Consider the following 22398-nt stretch of genomic DNA (forward strand, 5'->3'; position numbering starts at 1 on the left):
ATACCTCCTATATATAAATATATAGGATTAAATAATAGACTGCTCTCATACAGTAAACTACTTTCAAAGCATCTGCATCTCAACAAAGAGGTTGGTCCAATCCAAGTGTGACTTACCTGCAGATAAAAGGCTCATCAGAGTCAACATGCAGATGCGTTTCCTCAAAGCCATTTTGTGACTGATGAGCTCTGCCAAGGTTGAACAAGCACACCATCAAGTTGCACAACGCCTTATATATATATGTTTAATTTTCGTACAGAGAAAGGATTTGAAAATTTGCATTTGGTTTTTGGGGTGAGCAGTTGCAGGAAAAGAGGTTCACTTCCTGAAGACAGGCTGTAGTCCAAATGAGACAGTGTGCACAGTTGCAATAAGGAGAGAAAGACAAAAATACTTTTTTTTCCAGTGAAGTTGTGATGAAACTAATTGATAAAGAGCAATAAGATTGTGATATGGCAGACTGCTATTTGTTTCCTTAGATATGTGAAATACCTGTGGCACCATAATATAAAAATTTGTACATGTAGTAGGTACCTCCTACTACAGATAAATACCCAACAATAGATACAAAATTATCCATCAGATACTGAGTCACACTACAAAAGTTTCTGACACGCAGATGGGACGAGAGCACAGAGGAAATCCAGCAGAAAAGATTTTTTTCTTCATGAGAAGGCTTGTCTAAACAGTGCCTTGGGGGGTGTTTATCTGCCTGTGGTGAAGTTGGACCACATAATAAAGCACAGGTTCAATAATAAATTCCACTTAGGCAGAGGACATGTTCAATTAAAAATAATTTATTAGACAAAATATGAGAAAAAGAAACAAAAAAAGGTAATTAGCTAAAAATGTCAGCCACCAGGGCGTAACCCAAGAATTAATGGCACAGAAAGACGAACCAAAAAGGGGTTGAAGACAGGGCTGGCAGCAGGGATCAAACCAAGGCAAGGGAATTCACAACAAAAGAAAACTACCCGTGACACAGCAAACAAAATTGGGGGTGCAAAGGAAACCCACCACCAGGGGAGTGGACTGCTGCCTGGGTCCCCAGCACCTGTCAAGTAAAAGAAAAGAAAATGAATATACAGCTAACAACGACGGTACAAAAGCCCTGGTGGTGACAATACAATCTACAATTATCTACAATTACATAGGCCACAAATTAATATTTACAGAATAATGAAACACCAAAATAACCCACATTGTTATAATTCTTAACACAAATCTAAGAGGAAAATAACTAAGTAAGAGGAATAATTATGTAAGTAAAACAAATTACACACAAACAATAAGAAAACAACCCATTTAAAAAGGATTACAGACTGAGTGGCCAGAGCTGTACGCAGTCACCATGCAGCTCAGTCAGCAGGACAGCTAAGCCGCAAGGCATCAGCTGTGAAGCAGCAGCGGTGAAACAATAGCTAAAACTGCAATAACTGAGACAATACCGAAGCAGCAGCCGTATTTAGGGAGTTAGGGAGTATCTTGGGGTACTCATCAGATACGACACTTGTCTTCAGTTGAGCTGGCTTTAATGTAGTAACAGCCATAACCACATTATAACATGAGCAACATGGGGATACAACTTCTTTTGGTTACTGCCATAACATTCTGCATAAGACTTTACATAATCCCTCTTAATGGCAAGTGGAACCAGAGCCCTCTACTGGCTCGGGGCTGCAATGACATGCAACAGTCACTTCATGACATCCCTCCCCTCTTAAACCTAAACTACTCTAGTTTACACTGACTGGGATACATAATAAACTCAACAAACATCTAGGTAATTAGACAACACAGTAAGAGCCCCGTTTTCTTTTGCATTTTGTTTTCTCATGTTCACAAACAGAAACAGGCATAACAAATGCACATCATTGAAACAAATTTCACTTCTAACACTTTTGGGGGGTTTTTTGTTTTTAAAACATCCCTCACAATTCAGTCTTATCTTTGTGTCTTTTACATGTCCTTTACTTCACAAAGTCTTTCATATAGGCTGGTGGTCTCCTGTTTCTTTGAGATCTGGATAACTCTTTAGTTGGAGAACCACTAGGTGCACTGCTCTTCTGGTCCTGTTTCACCATAGGCATAACCTCCACTTGTGTAGTGTCTGTGTCCTGTGGCACTTTGCTGGCCACTGTTGGGAGTAACACATCCTCCTCCTCCTCAGGTGTTAAATGTGGTATCATAACTGGTAGCTTTTGCTCCTGTCTGCTGAACAGTTGATCCACGTGTCTCCTGACAACTTTACCATTTCCCAGCACCACTGTGTAGGAAACTGGTCCTGTGATCTCCTGTATCAGTCCTGGTATCCACTTAGGTCCACATCCATAGTTTTTCGTGTAAACAGAATCTCCTGCTACAAAGTTGCGTTCTTTGGCATGTTTGTCATGGTAAGCTTTCTGGCTTTCTTGTTTAGTTTCCACTTTTTGTTTCAGGTCTGGGTGTATGAGATCCAGTGTACACCTCAACTTCCTTCCCATCATCATCTCCGCGGGTGACAGTCCAGTTGTTGACTGTGGAGTGATGCGGTAGCTAAACAAAGCTCTCTGTAACTTTGTCTCAATTGTACTGCCAGTGCTCTTTTTCATGAGGTCTTTGAAAGTTTGTACAGCTCTTTCAGCCAAGCCGTTAGATGAGGGGTGGTACGGTGCTGATGTAACATGTGTGATTCCGTTTCGTGTCATAAACTCTTTAGTTTGTTCACTGACAAAATACTGTGCATTGTCAGACAATCATCTCTGGGATACCATGTGTACAGAAGCTATTCCTCAGACAGTTTATGGTGGTTGCTGATGTAGCTGATGTCACTGGATATACATCTAACCACTTTGAGTGTGCGTCCACAATCACTATGAACATTTTACCCATGAAAGGACCGGCATAATCTATGTGGAGTCTTCTCCACGGCTTCTCAGGCCACTCCCAGGGGTGGAGTGGTGCACATGCAGGGTCCTTTCTGTGTTCTTGACATGTGGTGCATGGCTTCACCTTGTTCTCTGTCACTGTCCATGTTAGGCCACCACATGTAACCTCTGGCCAAGCCTTTCATGCGGCTCATCCCCGGGTGTAGCTGTTCCAACATAGGAGCTCGTCCCCTCTCTGGTGTCACAATTCTGGCTCCTCACAGGACACAGCCGTCCTGTACACTCAGCTCATGTTGTCTCTGCTTATAAGGCATAAAGTCTCTGTCCCGGTTATTTGGCCATCCTCTCTGTACATACTCACGCACCCTAGAGAGAATAGGGTCCTTAGTTGTCGAATTCCAAAGCTGTTCTGATGTCATCAGTGGACTCGGCTCCTGGTCCAACATTAACACCTGTTCCTCTGGTGCTGGACCACTGGGTTTCTCTGGAAGTGGGAGACGGCTAAGAGCATCAGCATTACCATTGTCTTTACCGGTTCTGTACATGACGACACACTCATATGCTCCTAACAGTACCGCCCATCTCATTATCCTCTGGGATGCCATCTGTGGTACAGCTTTCATCTCATGGAATAAACTTATCAATGGCTTGTGATCTGTGCAAATCACAAATTTCCTTCCATACAGATACTTGTGAAAATACTGTACTCCAAAAATGACAGCTAATCCCTCTTTATCTAGCTGGGAATAGTTCTTTTCTGCAGCTGAAAGCGTGCGTGATGCAAACCCTATAGGTTTTTCTTCTCCATCTGACATGCAGTGAGCTAATACTGCTCCAACTCCATATGGAGAAGCATCACAGCTAAGTATCAGTTCTTTCTGTTCGTTACAGTGCACTAACACACTGCTGGATTGCAAAAGTTCTTTTGACTGTTTGAAAGCCCTTTCTTGCTCTGGCCCCCCAAGACCACAGTTCATCCTTCCTAAACAATTTATGCAGTGGTGCTAGCAATGTAGACAAGTTTGGCAAGAACTTGTTGTAGAAGTTCAACAGTCCAAAATAAGCTTTGAGCTCAGTCACCGAGGTGGGTGTGGGTGCCTCCTGCACCGCTTTCACCTTTGCTGGTAGTGGATGCAGCCCTGTCTTATCCACACAATGTCCTAAGAATGTCACTTCCTTCTCCATGAACTGACACTTGCTCCTTTTTAAGCGTAGTCCTGCATTCTACAGTCTCTGCAGTACTTGATCCAGTGTGGTGTAGGTGATCTTTGTCATCCTTTCCAGTCAGAATTATGTCATCCAGGTACACTGCGACATTTTCAAGTCCTTGCAGCACACCCTCCATAGTGCGCTGAAAGATGGCTGGGCTGGAACTCACACCAAAAGGTAGTCTTGTGTATGTGAACAGTCCCTTGTGTGTGTTCACTGTGACATACTTTCTTGATGTTTCATCCAGTACAATCTGTTGATAGGCATGGCTCATGTCTAACTTTGTGTATTTTTCTCCTCCCATTAGATCGGCTAACATGTCCTCCATTTTTGGAATGGGGTACTGCTCTATGGGTGACACTTTCTTTACTGTCAGCTTATAGTCCCCACAAATTCTTGCCCTAGAGTCTGGTTTTAGGACTGGTACAATGGGTGCAGCCCATTCTGAGAATTTCATAGGCTCTATTATTTTCTCCTGTAATAACCTCTCTAACTCTTGCTCTACTTTCTTCTTCATTGCAAAAGGTACTGACCTGGGCTTATAGATGCAGGGTGTGGCCTCACTGTCTACATGTATTTTTGCTGTGAAACCTTTCAACATTCCTAGCTTCTCCTTGAATACCGTCTCATGTCTCAAAAACACTTCATGTAGAGGGTCTTCTCTGTCCTCCATCTTATTTACAGGTTGCCAGTCCACCCGAGAGCTTTAATCCACCCTCGTCCCACTAAGCTGGTCCCTGAACCTTTAACAACTACAACTGCTAACATCTTAGCAATACCTTTGTGTTCCACTTTGAACTTAGCTGCACCTAATACTGGCACTCTGTGGCCACCGTACGCTCTTAGTTTTATCCTGCACTTGGCTAGCCTGGGTTTGTTGCTATCACCAAATAACTTGTAAAATGCCCTTCTTGACATTATGGTGTACCCACAGCCTGTATCTACTTCATAGATTACATTTTTCCCATTTACTTTTATCACTATTTTTATAGGTTCCTCTCTGGGAATGACTCTCTTCCTTCATGTTGTACATGGTTCTGCAACTATCCTTCCTGATCCTGATTAATAGTGAAAACTTCCTCATTATCACGATCACCCCCTTTTTCTAGTATGAAATTTGCTCTCTTGCCATGGTTTCCTCTTTCCCCTTTAAAGTGTTTAGTCTTTTCCTTTCCTACTGTTTTCATTCTGCAGGCCCTCTTTATGTGCCCCACCTTTCCACAATGGTGGCATTTCTCATTTGCAAACCTGCAGTCCTTCGCTAAGTGGTTGTCTCCCCCACATCTGTAGCATTTTCTCGTGTCTGGCTGGGACTTTGCGCGGGCAATCTCACAGTATTCTTCCCACATTTGTGACTTGCTATCAAAAGGTGCCACTGCACCCACCGTGACAGCCATGGTTCAGTCAGCGTCACGTTGTTAGCACTAGCCTAGCTTCACTTCACTTACTAAACTTGCACGGCTCTCATCGTCTTGCTGCAGACTCGTCGCCATATGTGATATCTTAGGGTACACGTCATCAGATACGACACTTGTCTTCAGTTGAGCTGGCTTTAATGTAGTAACGGCCATAACCACATTATAACATGAGCAACATGGGGATACAACTTCTTTTGGTTACTGCCATAACATTCTGCTTAAGACTTTACACAATCCCCCTTAATGGCAAGTGGAACCAGAGCCCTCTACTGGTTCGGGGCTGCAATGACATGCAACAGTCACTTCATGACAGGAGTGGTGGCCAGTGCTAAGCCACGTACCTCTACAGCCTCTACAAAAAGGGCACAAATGATTTTCAGTAACAAATCTGGTAAATGATTAATTTTAAAGGTGAGTTCCATTCATGGTTATTACCTACCAGCGAGCACCTGCACAGCCTCCCCGACGATAGGAGGGAGAAGTTGGTCTGGAGCTTTGTTTTGCTGCAAGGGAGCGATCAACATGTCAGTCAGCTGAGAGCCACACGCACAGTTGTTAAAGATAGGCGGACAACGCCGAGGGAAACAAGGGAAACAAGAAGCGACCACGCCGGGGCCCCGAGCGGGTCAAGCAGTCCCTCCATACCAATAGTCAGCTGCACACACCCACAGAAACACCAGCACACCAGTGCGCACACAGCACCGACTGCGCACTTGAATGGCAGAGTGTACACTGGCAGAGCTCATTACCTTTGAATAACAGTGAAGCACGTTAGCGGCAAGCAGTCACGCCAGAATGCCCACACTGCTCCGCCACGCCAGGCTGCAGCCACCACACACCAGGATCATCCAAGGAAGGATAGTGAGGAAGAGGTGTGGACAGGCACCTGCCTATGTAGGTGCGCATGGTGCCGCCCAGCAACAGCGTACTAGGAACTCGCACAGTGCCACACGGTGGCATGGAGAGCCACTACATCATACGGCCACATTTGGAATATGAAATTTAATTTTCCTCTCTCCTCGGCTGATGTCAGAAAGAAATCAAAGACATCAACAGCACTGTTGGAAAAGGGAACTATAAAAATATCTCAAGAAAAGCGTGCCATTTGTGTTGGCATTTTCCCTCAATAGCGCCTAAAACTGAATTCCCAGTGAGCCGTCTTGCTTGAATTTAAAGTGATGAAAACTTGTTCAAGTCTGATGAAAACACTTTTGTGGTCTGAATAAAACTTCCTCACATCGGTGTCCAACATCCTCTTCTCTTTTTTCAGTGACAAATGTGTTGCCACACCTGCCAACAAGAGCTGTGGTTAGTGGTAAAGTTTTATTTTTCTATTTATCATTTTAATCATTGTATCATTATTTATCAGACTTACATCAGAATGAGCATTAGTACCCAAAACATCATTCTGGGTTTAATCTAGTTGCCCTGAAACTAACTTGAAAATAATTTGTTTGTACTTCTTACAAGTGTTAGACATACACTTTGAAAGTCTTTGAAAAATATGTTATTTAAGGGATTGGATCAAAATTAAAGAAATGCATACGCTTTGTGCAGTGAAATGACAACATACAATGTGCTCACATACAACAGAAAGTGCTTGTCAGTAATGTAACCCCTCCTACACAAAAGTTCCTCTAACTGACTTTCTTGGCACTTGGCTCTTTCACCTCATTATTTCTTCATTTTGCTTTCAACATCTCCCTCCATCACAGCTTCAGTAGTAGAAATAGTTTCCATAGTTTAATTTGTACAACTAATAGAATAAGTCATTCTTTTAGTGTTTTTCATGGGAGTAACACAATGGACTGGTTAATATCTACCTCATTATTCTTGTCAGGTAAGACAAAATTTGTACATCCTGATTTTGTTTTTCATTGTCCCTTTATGAGTTTTTGTGCCAGCAGTGAAAATAGGATCCTGCCATTTCATTTAATGATATCTTATTTTATATACATCTTCAGCAGCTATGTTTCTATAACATGCTGCAATCACAGTAACTTTTATTATAATAAATTATCATTTGTTTTGTTGTAATCACTGTAATCACTATCTATCACTGTAATCACTATTTCTCCATAATATCGAGAAAAAAAATTAAAATGATCATTTTTACATCTATGGTTCATCCTTTGTTAGTCAAACTTCCTGCCTCAGTATGTGACCAACTCAGTCTTAAAAATTGCTTCACCAATGCTGCACAATCCTCCTAAATTCTTTTTGGACATTACATGGGGTAATTCAAAACGGCACAGACTTGTCTCAATCCACAAAATCCAACTTTACTTAACTTTTAGGTCTCATGGTTCAGGAGCTCTGAAAAAGTGCTTCATATGCCACTAATTACACCTAAAACTTATACTAGTTCCTTTCCCCCCACTTGTGTCCTGTGTAACTGATTGTAAGAACCTAAATTATTTTAAATTCATCCATTAATTTCTTATATATACCCACTTATCCTGTGCAGGCTTGCAAGGTGGACTGAAGGCATTGTTTTTCAGAGGGCTGACACATAAACACAGACATCCTAAATTATTATTATGTTTGAATTCAAATTGAATTGTTAATACTGCAACAGACATTACTCGGCTCTCGAAAATTAACATGATCACATTTGCTGAATGTATACAACTTGTGAAACATATCAGACACCGACACAACACATCCTACTCATCTATTTCACTCATCAGAGGAAGCTGATGTAAATGTTCTATGTGGGAGGGCAGTAACAAATTTCCTGCTACTCCTTTTGTGATATTTTCTGCTACTGGTGGTTTATTTCAGATTAATATATATTACAGTATGCTGTAAAAACACAACAGAATTTGATGACATGAACTAAATGATGGGTAACTATGAACAGGTTAACATTAACAAATAAAATCTAAAATATAGCACCTTCTCTAATTGTCTTCTTGAAGCCATAAAGGTCACAGTAGAAAAAGCAGAACCTGAGGGTGTTGGTCTCAGGATGATGAAATCATTATCATTATTTTGTGGATTTACTGTTTCTTTTTTGTTGGTGGTGGTGGTGGTGGTGGTGGGGTTTTTTTGAAAGACTGTGACATTAAAAGTATAACATGATGCAAATTTGGAATATTTTTAAATGTAATGGCTACCAAAATTAATTAATATCCATCTGCAAGTGTCTGCCTGAGGTTCAACAGATCCATTAAAGGAAGTTAACATGGTTATCTATCACACAATCTCTTTCAACCATTTTAAAAGCTGTTGACCATGAGAAACTATTTTGTCAGGCGATCAAAGAGTTTATATAACTTGGACCATTTTTTCAAAACCTCATGTTTTTAGAAAACCTCAAAAGGTCAAAAGATGGTAAATGGACTGCACTTATATAGCACTTTTCTAGTCCTCCGACCACTCAAAGCGCTTTACACTGCATACCAACATTCACCCATTCACACACACATTCATACACTGATGGCAGTGGCTACCATGGAAGGTGCCAACCTGTTCATCAGGAGGGGAACCTAACAGATTCACACACATTGCTGGTACAGCCATTGGGAGCAATTTGGGGTTCAGTATGTTGCCAAAGATACTTCCACATGCAGACTGGAGGAGCTGGGGACTTAACCACCAATCTTCCAATTAGTGGACAACCCGCTCTATTTCCTGAGTCACAGTCGTCCCCACAGATGGCTGTAAGAAAGACCTTATTTTTGCAACATTCAAACAAAAATATCACTCCATGACAGGATATCCCCTGTGAAGGCAATTATACATGCTGTGTAAAATAGTGCACTGTATCTTTACTTCAAGTCTTAGTATTTATCATGTATAGTAATTGTTCAGAGCCACCGTTTAAAATTCAAACATTCCTACTTTGGTACCCTCTAGTGGTTGTATAAAAAAGACAACACTTCACACACCACACTCATTTATAGACTGAAAGCAACACGGACTGTACAGATTTTCACAAGGACTATCTCCTTTTCCTGCAAATAAAAACTTAATGCCATGAGAATAATTTGAAAGATACTGTAACTGTACACATTGTGGCTTTAAATCAGATCAATTGTGTGGTTCTTCCTTCTTTACTCCTCAGTGTTAAAAGCTGCACTTTGTTTCAATATCGATCCTGTGGCTTGGAAGTCCCTGAATAGCTCTGCTGCAGGTTTTGGATACCAGGTGGTACAAAGACAATCAGAGTAAGTAGTGTGATGTGGTGGAACATGGATCTACAGTAACCATATCTGCTTCTTCACATCTGACTATGATAGGGTTTTTCCAGCTTGCATCTCTGTCATATTCTAGTTTCACAGTAATGAGGTCATAAGCATGCAGCATTTCTTAACAGATAAAATGTGGGATTTATTTAGCTACACTGTACTCACTGAACAGGTGCTCTCACCTGATTGATGGGTTTTATTTCCTCAGTTTGCTGGTCAGTGCCCCCCTTGCACAAAATTCATCAAGTCAGAGAGGGAAAATATTTAATTGCTCCACTGAATCCTGCACAGAAGTATCAGTAGCAGGTGAGCAACTACTCATTTCAAAATGCTTTATTGATTCTTTAGCTTTTGTCATCTGATAAAAATTGTTTCAGGGGATTTATAAGACAGATACTGAGGCTTCTGTCTTTATCCTTACTGGCTTACTTGCCAACTGATTGAATAAAATAAAGTTATTCTACTTGTTCCCATAACAGTTCCTTTTGTTTTTGAAAATTTTAGGACTCAATAATTAACCAAATTACTTGTTAAGATGGAGATTGTATTCCATCTTATTTGAAATTGGTTACATAAGTATACCATATGCAAAGTTGTGAGACACTGCTGTACAGTCTTGACTGGGTAATGTTGTAATAGTTATCAGATCAGATAGGGAAATATTTTACTAGTGGTGGCTGTGGTTTGGTCACTGAGAATGTAGTTGTGTTGTATCTTGATAATTTTAACATAACTGATGGCTGATGTTTTTATGCAGTGCCAGAATTTGCAGTCAACATGTCCCTTGGTTTGACAATGACAAGTGATCCCACCACACAAAACACTCTGGTAAGTTTGTGAAGTGCAAAGATTTACATGTCATTGATAATAAAAATGCAGAGGTTTGTATCTTTACCAGTAAATCCATTTTTTTCAGCTTGAAAATGTATTATTTAAGGAACAGAAAAATAATCATCTATTAATCAGGACTTGGCCTTGTCTCTTTTCAGGCATGTGGTCCAACCATCCCAAAGGACTGCAAAAGTATCACGCTGTATAGTGGTGTATGCTTGCAGTTATCCAGTTATGATCATGTTGAATACTCTGTGCCTTCTTCTTCTGAAGGTACACAGGTTGAGTTTTTTTTACAATCTCAAAGGTAGTGATAAAAAAGGTTTAGTAATATTTGAGCACCACTGCACACACTTATCACTTCATACACACAACCCAACATGCATATTGGTAGAAATCTGAGCATTGGATTATTTGTATTATACTGCTTCACATTGCCAAGAGGCTTTTCTGGAGTGATCAGAACAACAGCATGCCTGAGCACTGGAACAAGCAGACAGACAATATAGCAATGTGTAATGTTCACAACAGGATGACATAAATGTTTTAAATCACTGTGCTTAAGAGGAAACTGTATATAATTATTCAGATGTATTTCTCCTTTTTGACAGAGTGTCGAACCCAAGCAGACATTGCATTTCTGTTGGACGGCTCAACCAGCGTACATCCACAGGATTTTGGTAGAATGAAGACTTTTGTGAAAAATCTGGTCGGATCATTCCAGGGACAGGATACAAAGGTAGGATTGTACTCAAAATATACCTCAGCCCTCCATGTAACTTGTTTGATTATTTGACTGTTGAATACATATCTCCATTTATATCCATACATATTTCCATTTTTTCTTCTTTTTTTCCAGTTTGCCATTGCCCAGTTCTCCACAAATCCCAAAGTCCATTACTACTTTGACACTTTTGATACTAATAACTTGAAATCTCAAATTGATAGAATAAGACAGTTAGCTGGAGCGACTTACACAGCTGAAGCCATCGAACACGTTGTGTAAGTGCCTTCATGATGCTAGTGTGTGACACCATCCTCAGAAGTTAACAATGTGTTTTTCTTTGATTTTAGAGTTTTCCTATCGTGTTATGATATGTTGTTCATACTGATTTTCAACAGTCATGCTAAGTTTGATACAAATCAGCATCATTACATCTAAACTGGCAAACTTTAAAACTTTTTCAAAGCATTTCTATAAATAAATACTTCAAAATATACTGTTACCAATTTAATTATAACACAACATATAATAGAGAAATTTAAAATCAGCTCAACACATTATACAGAAAAATAATCGTTTAGAAGTACAGTACTTACAGTACTTAAAGTACATCTCACACCACTCACTATTATATTTATTGGTTAATCTGGGAAATATTAAATTGGCGTTTGGACACCTGAGGGATTCTTTTGCCTGCACACTGTTGAGAGGCAACAAGACAGCAATTAAATGGCACAGCTAGTGGTATTAAGCCATGAGACTTTTGGTTTTATTTGCCTAGGATCTGATATTTCTGCCTCAATGGAGAGTGTATGGGATTTTGTTTTCTGTGCTCATAGCACTAAAAAGTTAAAAATTCACCAGCAACATGTTTTCAGAAACAATGTCCATGTTACTCAGAAATCTCAGAGAGACATCTCAAAGCTTGTACAAATAAAACCAAAACTATTTGCATGGCTTGATGCTACTGAGGTAAGTGACAACCTTTTATTTCTTAACCTATAAAGACATTTCATTTTCTTTCATTAAAAATGTACCACAAGAACATGTATTAAAAGTGGATTTTTCTATTGACAGCAACAATGTCTTCTCGGCAAGCAGAGGCTCCAGGTCAAATGTGAAGAAGATTTTAATAGTCATTGCAGATGGAGAATCTCATGACCGGGATGATTTGCAAAATGCAGTAAATTCAGCTGAAAAGAAAAAGATTGTTCGATTTGCTATTGGGGTAAGTTGCATTTATACTGTATTGTGTTAACATGTTAAAAAGTTAAAGCACATCTGACTAACACATCACATACAGCTCAGGTGACAGCAGCTACCTATACTCTGTTTTCTGTGGGATTTAAAAATGAAATGTCACAAAATGTCATTTGTCCACATTAAAGGCACAATCTTTCTTTTTTTGATCATATAAATTCAAATTGTACTCTCAACCATAATTGAGGAGTTTCAGGTATAGCTGGAAAATTGCCTTTTGTGTTTCTGAAAAATGATAATAATTCAAAATAGTTATATACTTTCTACACTCCAAAATTTACAGGCATTCATGACAAACAAACCTTTAGCAGTACTGAAAACACACGATTTAATGCTGCATGCTTGAGAGATTATGATCAATTTGAGCGTCAGTAATATAAATGGAGCCAATATTTTACTTTTGTGCATACAAATTGATTTTGTTGTACAATACAACACCTCAAACATGTTTTCTCAACATCCCTAGGTGGGGGGTGCATTCACAAATTACAGAGCAAAACAGGAACTGGACACCATTGCCTCTAAACCCTCAGCAAATCACGTGTTTCAAGTATCAAACTTTGGCGCTCTTGAAAAAATACGGCAGAATTTACAGGACAAAATCTTCTCTATTGAAGGTACATATGTAACTTTATCATGACAGCTTCACATCATTTTTGTGTTTTATTGTGATATTACTGTAAAAGTTATAGTTCCATAGTAAACAATTATTATGTCATTTATTAGGAAGTGTCATTTTAAACTGAACTGCCAGTCATTAGAAGTGACATGGACAATATTAGACAATATACAGACTTACTGTTTTAACAAAAAAAATACATAAATATCTTGGCAAATACTTTAGAATTACAACTCAGAGCTATAATCAAATTTCAAATCTGTATACTAACTCATTTATGTTGCTGTTACAGGATCTCAAACTGGTGGAGAGTCACTGAAAATGGAAATGGCTCAAATGGGATTCAGTGCAGCTTATGTGCCTGGGGTAATTAAAAACACAAGACCATCACTGGACAGTATAGTCTTAGAAACACACACACACACACACACACACACACACACACACACACACACACGTCTGTGTGTCACTCCTTGTGGCTGAAAAGCATATAGCTATATAAGGTCCAGATGATGAATGTATGATGCATTTAGCCTTTTCCTTGGCTGATGTTTTGTGCCAAACACATTTTCTATACATTTCTGTCTAAATAGCAGGGGATTCAGATGGGTATTGTTGGTGCCAACCAGTGGAAGGGAGGCTACCAGCATTACACAAGCACAGGCCAGAAGGCCTATGATTCTCCGAATATGGAACCTGACAGTTATCTGGGTATGAATATTACAGTACATACAATAGTGTATTTACACTGCTGTACTGCAATCCTTCCTCCCATCTTTTGAAAACACAAGATATTGGGAGAGGAACAGGAAAAAAAACAAATGAGGACTAAGGAGTGAAAACTATGATTCAAAGTTGTGCAGAAGCCAGTAAGATATCACTGAATACTGAAGACGCAGCTTGTATAGATATTGTGATGATTTTAAAATGTGTTCAGGGAAGACCAAAGTGAAGGCTCCTCATGGTCTCCAGATTTAAATGCATACAAGAAAAGTAAAGAATATTCTGAACTAGAAGCATCCTGCAAGGAAAAGTGTGTAGGGGGTGACCCAAAGCAAGTTTTTTTTAAAATGTTAAATCAAACAAAGAACAAATAATGCTTATTTGTAATTAATAGTTTGCTGAAATGTGTAATTTTAAAGATTGTTCCCAGCCTTTGTATACTAATAAGCTTGACTCTTTAATTCTAGGTTACTCCATGGCAGTCGCCAAAACGTCGCGTGGCACACTGACAATTGTTGGTGCTCCAAGATATCAACACAGAGGAGCTGTGATTTCAGTTTTTGAAGACAGCATTGAACAAAAAATTGATCTCGATGCTTGGCAGGTGTGTGCTCACAATTAAGACAATGTAAAGAATTAATTTTTTTAATCTTAAATTGAAGGTTGTTGTTTCCTCACTTTACTAATTGTTTTTTGTTGCTCACACAGTTTCAGATTGGTGAATATTTTGGTGCAGTGGTTTGTGCCATGGATGTGGATCGTGACAACTACACTGACCTAGTCCTCATATCTGCCCCTATGTACATAGACAGAAATGGAGAGGGACGAGTTTATGTTTGCAGCTTGTCAAAAGTGGTAAATGACAGTTCTATCCAAAATCTATTGGATTTTTTCAATGAGAATTCAAACATTGACTCTCATCCTTTTTTCCTATTTCCACCAGAGAGTTGAGTGTCACTTCGATAATCCATTAGTGCTGAGAGGGGATGCATCTGACCAAGGAAGGTTTGGGTCTTCTCTCACTGTACTGCCTGACCTTAACAGTGATGGTCTCAATGACTTGGCAGTTGGAGCACCTTTGGAGAATGGTGGTCAAGGTAGCATCTACATCTTCCACGGTGAAACAGGAGGAGGAAGGATTGGTCGTACTTGCTCACAGGTGAGCAAGAGCAAAGAAGCAACAAGAGGATGCGAATGATATGTATGGCCTCTTGTTTGCCACAGTATTTAATATACAATATTATTTGTATATAATATATTTATATTTAATATAGACAAAATGTAGTTTTGATTGGTTAAAATGTTTTCATTTACGTAGAGAATCGCTTCCTCTGAAGTCCAGTCAGGACTGAAGTTCTTTGGCATGTCGATCAGTCAGTCGTCTTTTGACCTTAGTAACGACAATCTGCCTGATTTAGCAGTGGGTTCAAAGGGAACAGTTGTCTTACTCAGGTAAGATGCTCCTGTCACACATTATTACTCTCAAGTGTAATTCTACCATTTGTGTTCATTTGTGTCAACGAAATCATACAACCATAAGGTTTATAACCATGAAGTCTCCACCTTTCACAGTAACACGATTTTAAGTCTCTTGTTACTAATTTAGGACAGAACTGTTCATCAATAGTGGATTGTATCAGGCAGCTAAAATAAGATAAACTGGTTGTCATTTTGGTATACTGCTTTACAATTTTCATATGTACTCTGTCGCTTTCCAGATCAAAGCCTATAGTAATGGTAGATGCTGCGGTGACATTCAACCCAAACAAAATCCAAACTCAAAACTCAGACTGCTCAAAACCACTGGACAACACAGCTAGAATCTGCTTTACCATGACCGGACGCTCTACAGTAGATAAAGGTCACTGATTCTCTTCACTGTTTCTAAACACAGACCAACTGTCCATCCATTTAGATATGTGTGTACATGAGTAACCTTTAAATGAAACTCTAATTTCAGCTACAGCAACGATCAATTATACTTTAACGCTGGATGCCACACGTAAGGTCCCAAACAACCGAGCTTACATCAGGGAGAAACAACGAGAGCAGAGTGGATCAATAACTCTTGGCTTAGAGCAACGATGCTTCGATGTGAACTTCCACATTGAGGTGAGTTGTTTAAAACCTAATAACATCAGGAAAACCCACTACAACCCACACAGCTTCAATGTGAAAAACAAAATTTTTCATATAACCAACCTTCACTACCTTGATATTCATAATAGTACCGTCCTCTCACAGGCCTGTCCAGAAGATGCTCTGAATCCACTTAACAATGAGCTCCGATTCACCTTTGACGGTTTGCCTTCTGACAAAAATCTCAAGCCATGTCTGGCCCAACAGGCTCAGACAACAACCTTTCATCCTGTAAGTAATCTTTAAAGACACCCTCATTTATTGGTCAGTTTCATTCATACTGAGGGTGTTTTGAAACCTGTATTTGTTTGCTCTGGTCCAAATCAGTGGATGAGTTGGTAAACTTGGTGCATTTTCCCGTTGGTTGGATTAAGCCACGAGAGAACGTTCACTCCTCTCATTGCTTACATGTGTCTGGGGTGGGAGCAAGAACATACAGAATGTCTGGCAACATCATCATGTTCCCACCAAAAACAAACCACTCCAGAATTGGTTTGGGACTGGACCGAGACCATATCCTCAAATGGTCTCGGTGCGGTTGTTTTGATCTGCACCTGAGTACGATTACTGTGTTCAGATCTGCCAAGAAGAATCACACTAATGGGGAAAATGATCCAGTTCAATTCACACTTCTCACATGTGGTCTTCACTGACTGTCAGAACTTTGAAGTGAGGATTGAACAATAAAGCTCAGGGTTTGTGAAGTTAAGAAAAACAACTTCACTCTCTGATTCATGTTTGTTGCATGTTGACAATACTTTTTGTGAATTAATTACATGGTTGCCAGGTCACGACAGATACCACCAAATCCATGACCATTAGCACTGGAGAGCTCTCCAGTACTATGAAATGCTCAGGCATCATCATGCTTTCTAAATAATATTCAGTTGTAATTCCATTTATTTGTCACTAGTGCAGTGCCCATTCAAAATGTGCCCGTTCAATTTCTCAATACCTAGAGAGAGTTGTGCCCCTCCCCTAAACACCTCTCATGCAGACTATTGATAGACACTACAATTTACCGATGCTCCTTAAACACCTCACATGCAGAATATCTGGAGACTACAATCTTGAGTTGAGCTGAAGTTGATGGGATGAACTATATTGCCCGTTCATAACGTGCCTGAGAGATCGTGCCTGAGATATATATATATATATATATATATATATATATATATATATATATATATATATATATATATATATATATATATATATATATATATAAGTGTATATATATAAGTATATTGTATATATGTTCAAGTGTTTTGAACATATATACAAAGTTCCCGTGTGTGAGGAACGGGAACAGAGCTCAACTCTCTAAACTTTTTCAATTCATTCTCTATGGTACTTATGATCACTACGGTTGTAATCTCATCTCTGACCACAATGTGGGTTGCAATGGCAGAGTGACACTGTCTGTATTTCCGTTCGTTGAATCCACATGCAGAAGAAGAAGCAGAAGCAATGTTGTTTATGAGGTATTTTTAGAGTGCCTGAGACATCCAGCATTCACTCTTGAATGTACATGCCAAGTATCGTTCAGAGCACACAATTCAATAGTAGAGCTTAAGTCTCTTAAACGTTTTCAATCATTATCATTACAGATGTAATCCCATCTCCAACCACAATGCGAATTGCAACGGCAGAGTGGCTTTATCCGTATTTCCGTTCGTTGACTCCACAGGCAATTGAAAAAGCTTAGAGAGTTAAACTCTGTTCCCGTTCCTCACATGCGGGAACTTTGTATATAAGACATAGTGCAGGATCTCTCAGGCACATTTTGAACAGGCACCACAGTTCATCTGATCAGCTTCAGCTCAACTCAAAATTGTAGTCTTCAAATATTCTGCATGTGAGGCATTTGAGGAGCATTGGTAAATTGTACCATCTACCGATAGCCTGCATGTGAAGCGTTGAGGGAACATGAGTAAATTATAGCGTCTACTGCTAGTCTGCGTGAGAGGCTTTTAGGGGATCGGCACATTTATATATGTTGAGAAATCAACCCGTTCCAAACAGGTACGTTTTGAAAGGGCACTGCACTAGTAGATACAGACAGACAGACAGAGATTCTTTGCTTTATATAGACAGAAGAGAGATATGGAGAGATGTCTTTCTTGGCCGTTTGCTCTTACACTTTCTGAACATACATGGTTTACTTCATACTGTCTTCCACAGTTACAGTTTGACATCAACTGCGGCAATGACAGCATCTGTATAGATAACCTGAAAATGGATTTCAACTTCACCAGGTGAGGCTGAGTTTCAAATGTGAAGCCCGACTTAGGTGTGTGGATCTACTGTTTTATCTGTGGATTTACTATTGGTGGGCAGGTGACATGTTTAACTTTTCTCTTTGCACTCCCAAATTGATCAGCATGCTCTTTTAATTCTACTCTTTCAGCAGAGCATTTAGCATGTTACTCTTTTTCTACATGCTGGACTAAAGTTACATGCACCTGGACTCTCTTTGTGTTTTTTTCCTACCTTCACTTTTCCATGTTCTCCTAATCTATCAGTTCCTCAGAGGTTAAAGTAGGCATTGATGAACTGCTGGAAGTCACTGTGTCAGTGGAAAACAGGGAGGAAAACTCCTACAACAGCCATGTCATTCTCACGTACCCACCTGGGCTCTCCTACAGGAAGTTTACAGGCCTGCAGGTGAGGATCAAGTCTGTTTCAATTCAACTCTGGTCAGCTGCTCTCTGAGGTTATGCAGTGATTGTGGATTATGTGTGCTTTTGTTTAATTTATTTATTTTTTAATAAAGGGAAGAATTGAGTGCAAATCCTTGGACAGTGGAGCTGACTTATCTCAGGGAAAGACAGACTGCACTATTGACAAGCCTATTTTCAAGACCAACGCTAAGGTTTGTAGTGTGTACAGAAGCATCTCATCTCACTGCAGCTGAACCGAGAGAGGAGACAATCTGATCTCTGTCATTCGTTTTGTGTTAGGCGCTCTTCGTTGTGTCCTATGGGATTGACACCAACAGTCAACTTGACAGGAAGTTATTCATCACTGCAGATGCCACCAGGTACTGTTGTGTTCATCTTCCAGCCTATAAGCACATCACTGTACATGTGTGTATGTGACAATTATTATTATTATTCATGTGTACAATTAATTTCACCTCTCTTAGTGGGAACGAGCACTCCAAGTCAAGTGAACTTCACAAAATGAAAGGGATTGCTGTGAAGTACAGCATTTTTATGACAATTGAAAGGTTTGTGTTCTATGTGATTTAATAAGTTTAAAAAGATTTAAAAATAATTTAAAGTGACATTGTGAAGCTTAATGTCTTTGAAACATTCAATGTTTCTGTTCAGTTCCCTCAGCTACAGCAATTTCACTTATGGCAAGAGTAATTTGCAGAAACCACTCCAACAATCAATTAAGGTAAAAAATCTTATCCTATCATAATATCATTTTTTTAAAAAAGGTTAATTAACTTTATTCAGACTTGACTTTAATGCTCAGTAGGTCTTTTTCTTTTCTCCCCTCTTAGGTTGTAAATGACATCAGAGCACTGAATTTCACTGTGGTGATCAGGGTGCCAGTAAAGCTCGGTAATAAAGACATCTGGGTGGATTCGAGCAGTTTGCAGGTAACGTGGGAACTCATTGTTACTGAGACCCCACATGTCTCAAATGTAGCTGTTTTTTATGAAACTAAAGCCTTGTGGATGAATTTGTTCTCCGTTAAACTGACATGAATCAGCTCTATTTCAGATTCCAGACTGCCAAAGAGAAAAAGATGAAAAACCCACCATCACAAATTTTGTTGCTCAGATACAAAAAGATAAGTCAGTGGTAAGTATCAGAGGCTCTACCATCTGTACATGGTAGAATTTAATCTAATCTAATTATATATGTATTTAGAAATGTATGGTATTTTAGTGCATTACACATACGTTTTCCCTGTTTCCAGCAATAAATTTAGGCCTCCTTTTAATCACCCACAGGACTGCTCCGTAGCCAGTTGCAGAGTGTTCAAGTGCAATCGATTCATGGGAATACAGGAGCATAAAAAGTACACAATCTCTGCCAACCTTAGTTCTGAATGGATAAAGCAGGTAACTAATGTGTGTGTATTAAAAATAATAATGTTATAATGAAAATGAACAACCCTAAAGATGAAATTAAATGTCCAATTCCCCTGTTTTTCTTACACAGATTGGACTTGGTTCTGCCAAATTCCTCTTGACCAGCACGGCCAGTCTGGAGTACGACAGAAACCAGTACATCTTCTTTTCCGTGCAGTCAAATAACAACCCTCCTGTTCACAAGGTAATTACACATCAGATTTGTTTATTTCTGTTTGAAAAGAGCTTGAATGTAGATCTGATCCAAAATCTGTCACTTCACAGATTGTGGCAGAGGTAGAAGTGTATCCTGAACCAGACTTCACCAAAGAGATTGTTGGAGGATCTGTGGGAGGGGTGGCTTTACTGGCTTTACTCACTGCTGGCCTGTACAAGGTGAGATACTGTACATGCACTGTTTCAGTTTATTACACAGCATTATGGAGGCAATAAGACAAGCTGAGTTCTGTTATTAGGCAGCCTTTATCACAAAATACACCCAGTTATAAAACTTGAATGTGGCATATTTATATTTTCATTATTCTCTCATTTGGTTTGGCTCTTTTTATCTTTTTATTGTGCATCTCTAATGCAGGATTGCAGTGTTTTTATCTAACTTCCTTTGTTTTGTACTCTCAGGCTGGATTTTTCAAGAGTAAATACAAGGACATGATTAATGAGGGGGGAACAGCTGATCCGGGGGTTGAGGGAGGTGAACCCACACCAGAGTAACAAACATGAAGTCAGTTGATGTCCCACAGACAAGACGATACAAGATAGAAAACACCAAAAATGTTCCAACATCTACACTGGCTTTGTTATCTTGGATTAGTTAATCTGTACCATAAATTCTTGTGCATTTTTGTCTTCAATAGAAAATATATAAATGTGTTGCCATTTTCATGAATACACATTTAAATGGAAAATATATTTGTGCAACCCTTGCAACACTTTCATTTTATTATCCTGAAAAAGAGCTTGTGATGCATACATAGAGCGGCAAGAGTTTTAGAGCTTCAAAACTGATTTTGTAATCCACATTTTGAACTGAATAGCTTACTGTTGGTCTACAATTAAATATTTGTGCTTATATCCCTGCAAACCATTTGTGTTAATTTGTACACTTTGTTTTAAGTGAAAAATAATTCAATAGAGTATGATCCTTTGGAGTCTGGTTTTTCATCACATTATGTATGGGAGAACGGGGTAACATGAGCCGCTTTTTACATTTGATGATTTTACTGCAAAATGAAAGTGTATTTGTTTCAAATAATAGTTACTATATATACCTCAGGTTGTTGTGTACCCGTGGAAATTAAAACAAGTTATCTAATTATTATGGTTTTAGAACAATGAGCCATCAAAAAAAGTTAGTCCTATGGCACAATTTACCCCAAGGTAGGGGTAAAATGAGCATGGGGATGGGGTCAATTGAGCCCTCTATGGGTAAATAGTGTTATTATTAAATACTGATATAAAAATTACACAAAATCAAACAAATTTGAGATAATTTTGAACTTTATTGATGCCATCAATTTAACAAAGGCAAAAACTCATACTTTTCACTGTGTGTCTGTTTGAGCTGACATGTTAGACAGCGCTCTCCACCACCATCATCAAAACACCAAATGAGGGAATATCTTTTTGAAGAATGGTGTTCATCCCTCCAGTAGAGTTCAGAGACGTGTAGAATCAATGCCAAGGAGCGCTGAAGCTGCTCTGGTGGCCCAACACCTTACTAAGACACTTTATGTTGGCTTTTCCTTTAATTTGTCACCCGTCTGTATGTACAGCATGTTTGTGTGTGGCTTAAATTTAGTCAACAATTAGGTATTTATTCATCAACATTGTAGCACTTGTAACAGGGATCGAACATGAACAGTGTCTCTAGTTTCTAAGATATCAGAAAATAAGTTTGGGGGTAAATTGAACCATTGACTCAACTTGCCCCAACATCACTGGCACGTTTTACCCCACAGCCTCCATTTTGACAAAACTGTTTCATACAGTGGTTCCGATCCACAGTTATGCTGAGTTTATTACCTTGTTTTATAGCTTATACTGACTTTAATTAACATGTAATAATGTCTAAAACTTATCTTTTTTAATTAAGATACAAGACTGATAACTTTAGTAACATGATGAATTCACTTGGCATGACAAAAATCTTTTTTTTGCTCTGTTTTGCTGACCACTCTCTCCATGTGCTTGAGTCCAAGATGGATTGAGTAATGTGAACTGTTCTGTCTTAATTTGTGATCACATGATTACTTTTGCTTATGGTTACCTAGATAAAGGGGGTGGCTCATTTTACCCACTGGCTAT

The 22398-nt window shown here is 39.2% G+C and overlaps 1 protein-coding gene and 1 long non-coding RNA gene across 4 annotated transcripts; one reads left to right on the top strand and one right to left on the bottom strand.

Annotated features, from left to right (window-relative positions):
- Positions 1 to 781: 781 nt before the first annotated feature.
- Positions 782 to 6405, bottom strand: LOC137172261 (uncharacterized). Of its 2 annotated transcripts, XR_010924930.1 has the most exons (4): positions 6244 to 6405; positions 5934 to 5997; positions 5525 to 5846; positions 782 to 1054 (listed from the first exon to the last, which is right to left on the bottom strand). It is a non-coding gene; the product is annotated as an uncharacterized lncRNA (long non-coding RNA). The 2 variants fall into 2 exon arrangements; XR_010924929.1 differs by lacking the exon at positions 6244 to 6405 and having other exon boundaries at positions 5934 to 6202.
- A 762-nt stretch (positions 6406 to 7167) lies between these two features.
- Positions 7168 to 21165, top strand: LOC137171625 (integrin alpha-M-like). 2 transcript variants are annotated; one of them, XM_067575657.1, is made up of 30 exons: positions 7168 to 7334; positions 9564 to 9666; positions 9896 to 9993; positions 10445 to 10515; positions 10677 to 10791; positions 11130 to 11257; positions 11378 to 11520; positions 12320 to 12470; positions 12969 to 13119; positions 13414 to 13487; positions 13715 to 13832; positions 14312 to 14448; positions 14553 to 14699; positions 14788 to 15003; positions 15163 to 15296; positions 15563 to 15705; positions 15805 to 15956; positions 16089 to 16214; positions 18168 to 18241; positions 18509 to 18650; positions 18760 to 18858; positions 18947 to 19026; positions 19132 to 19215; positions 19319 to 19388; positions 19498 to 19596; positions 19721 to 19801; positions 19954 to 20064; positions 20165 to 20278; positions 20359 to 20469; positions 20713 to 21165. In XM_067575657.1, the coding sequence occupies exons 1-30, from the start codon at positions 7298 to 7300 to the stop codon at positions 20803 to 20805; spliced, it is 3402 nt and encodes a 1133-aa protein (XP_067431758.1). In that variant the 5' UTR covers positions 7168 to 7297; the 3' UTR covers positions 20806 to 21165. The 2 variants fall into 2 exon arrangements, with proteins under 2 accessions (XP_067431758.1, XP_067431759.1); XM_067575658.1 differs by having other exon boundaries at positions 13718 to 13832.
- Positions 21166 to 22398: the final 1233 nt, after the last annotated feature.

Source organism: Thunnus thynnus, chromosome 20 (genome assembly GCF_963924715.1).
Source record: "Thunnus thynnus chromosome 20, fThuThy2.1, whole genome shotgun sequence".
NCBI lineage: Eukaryota > Metazoa > Chordata > Actinopteri > Scombriformes > Scombridae > Thunnus > Thunnus thynnus.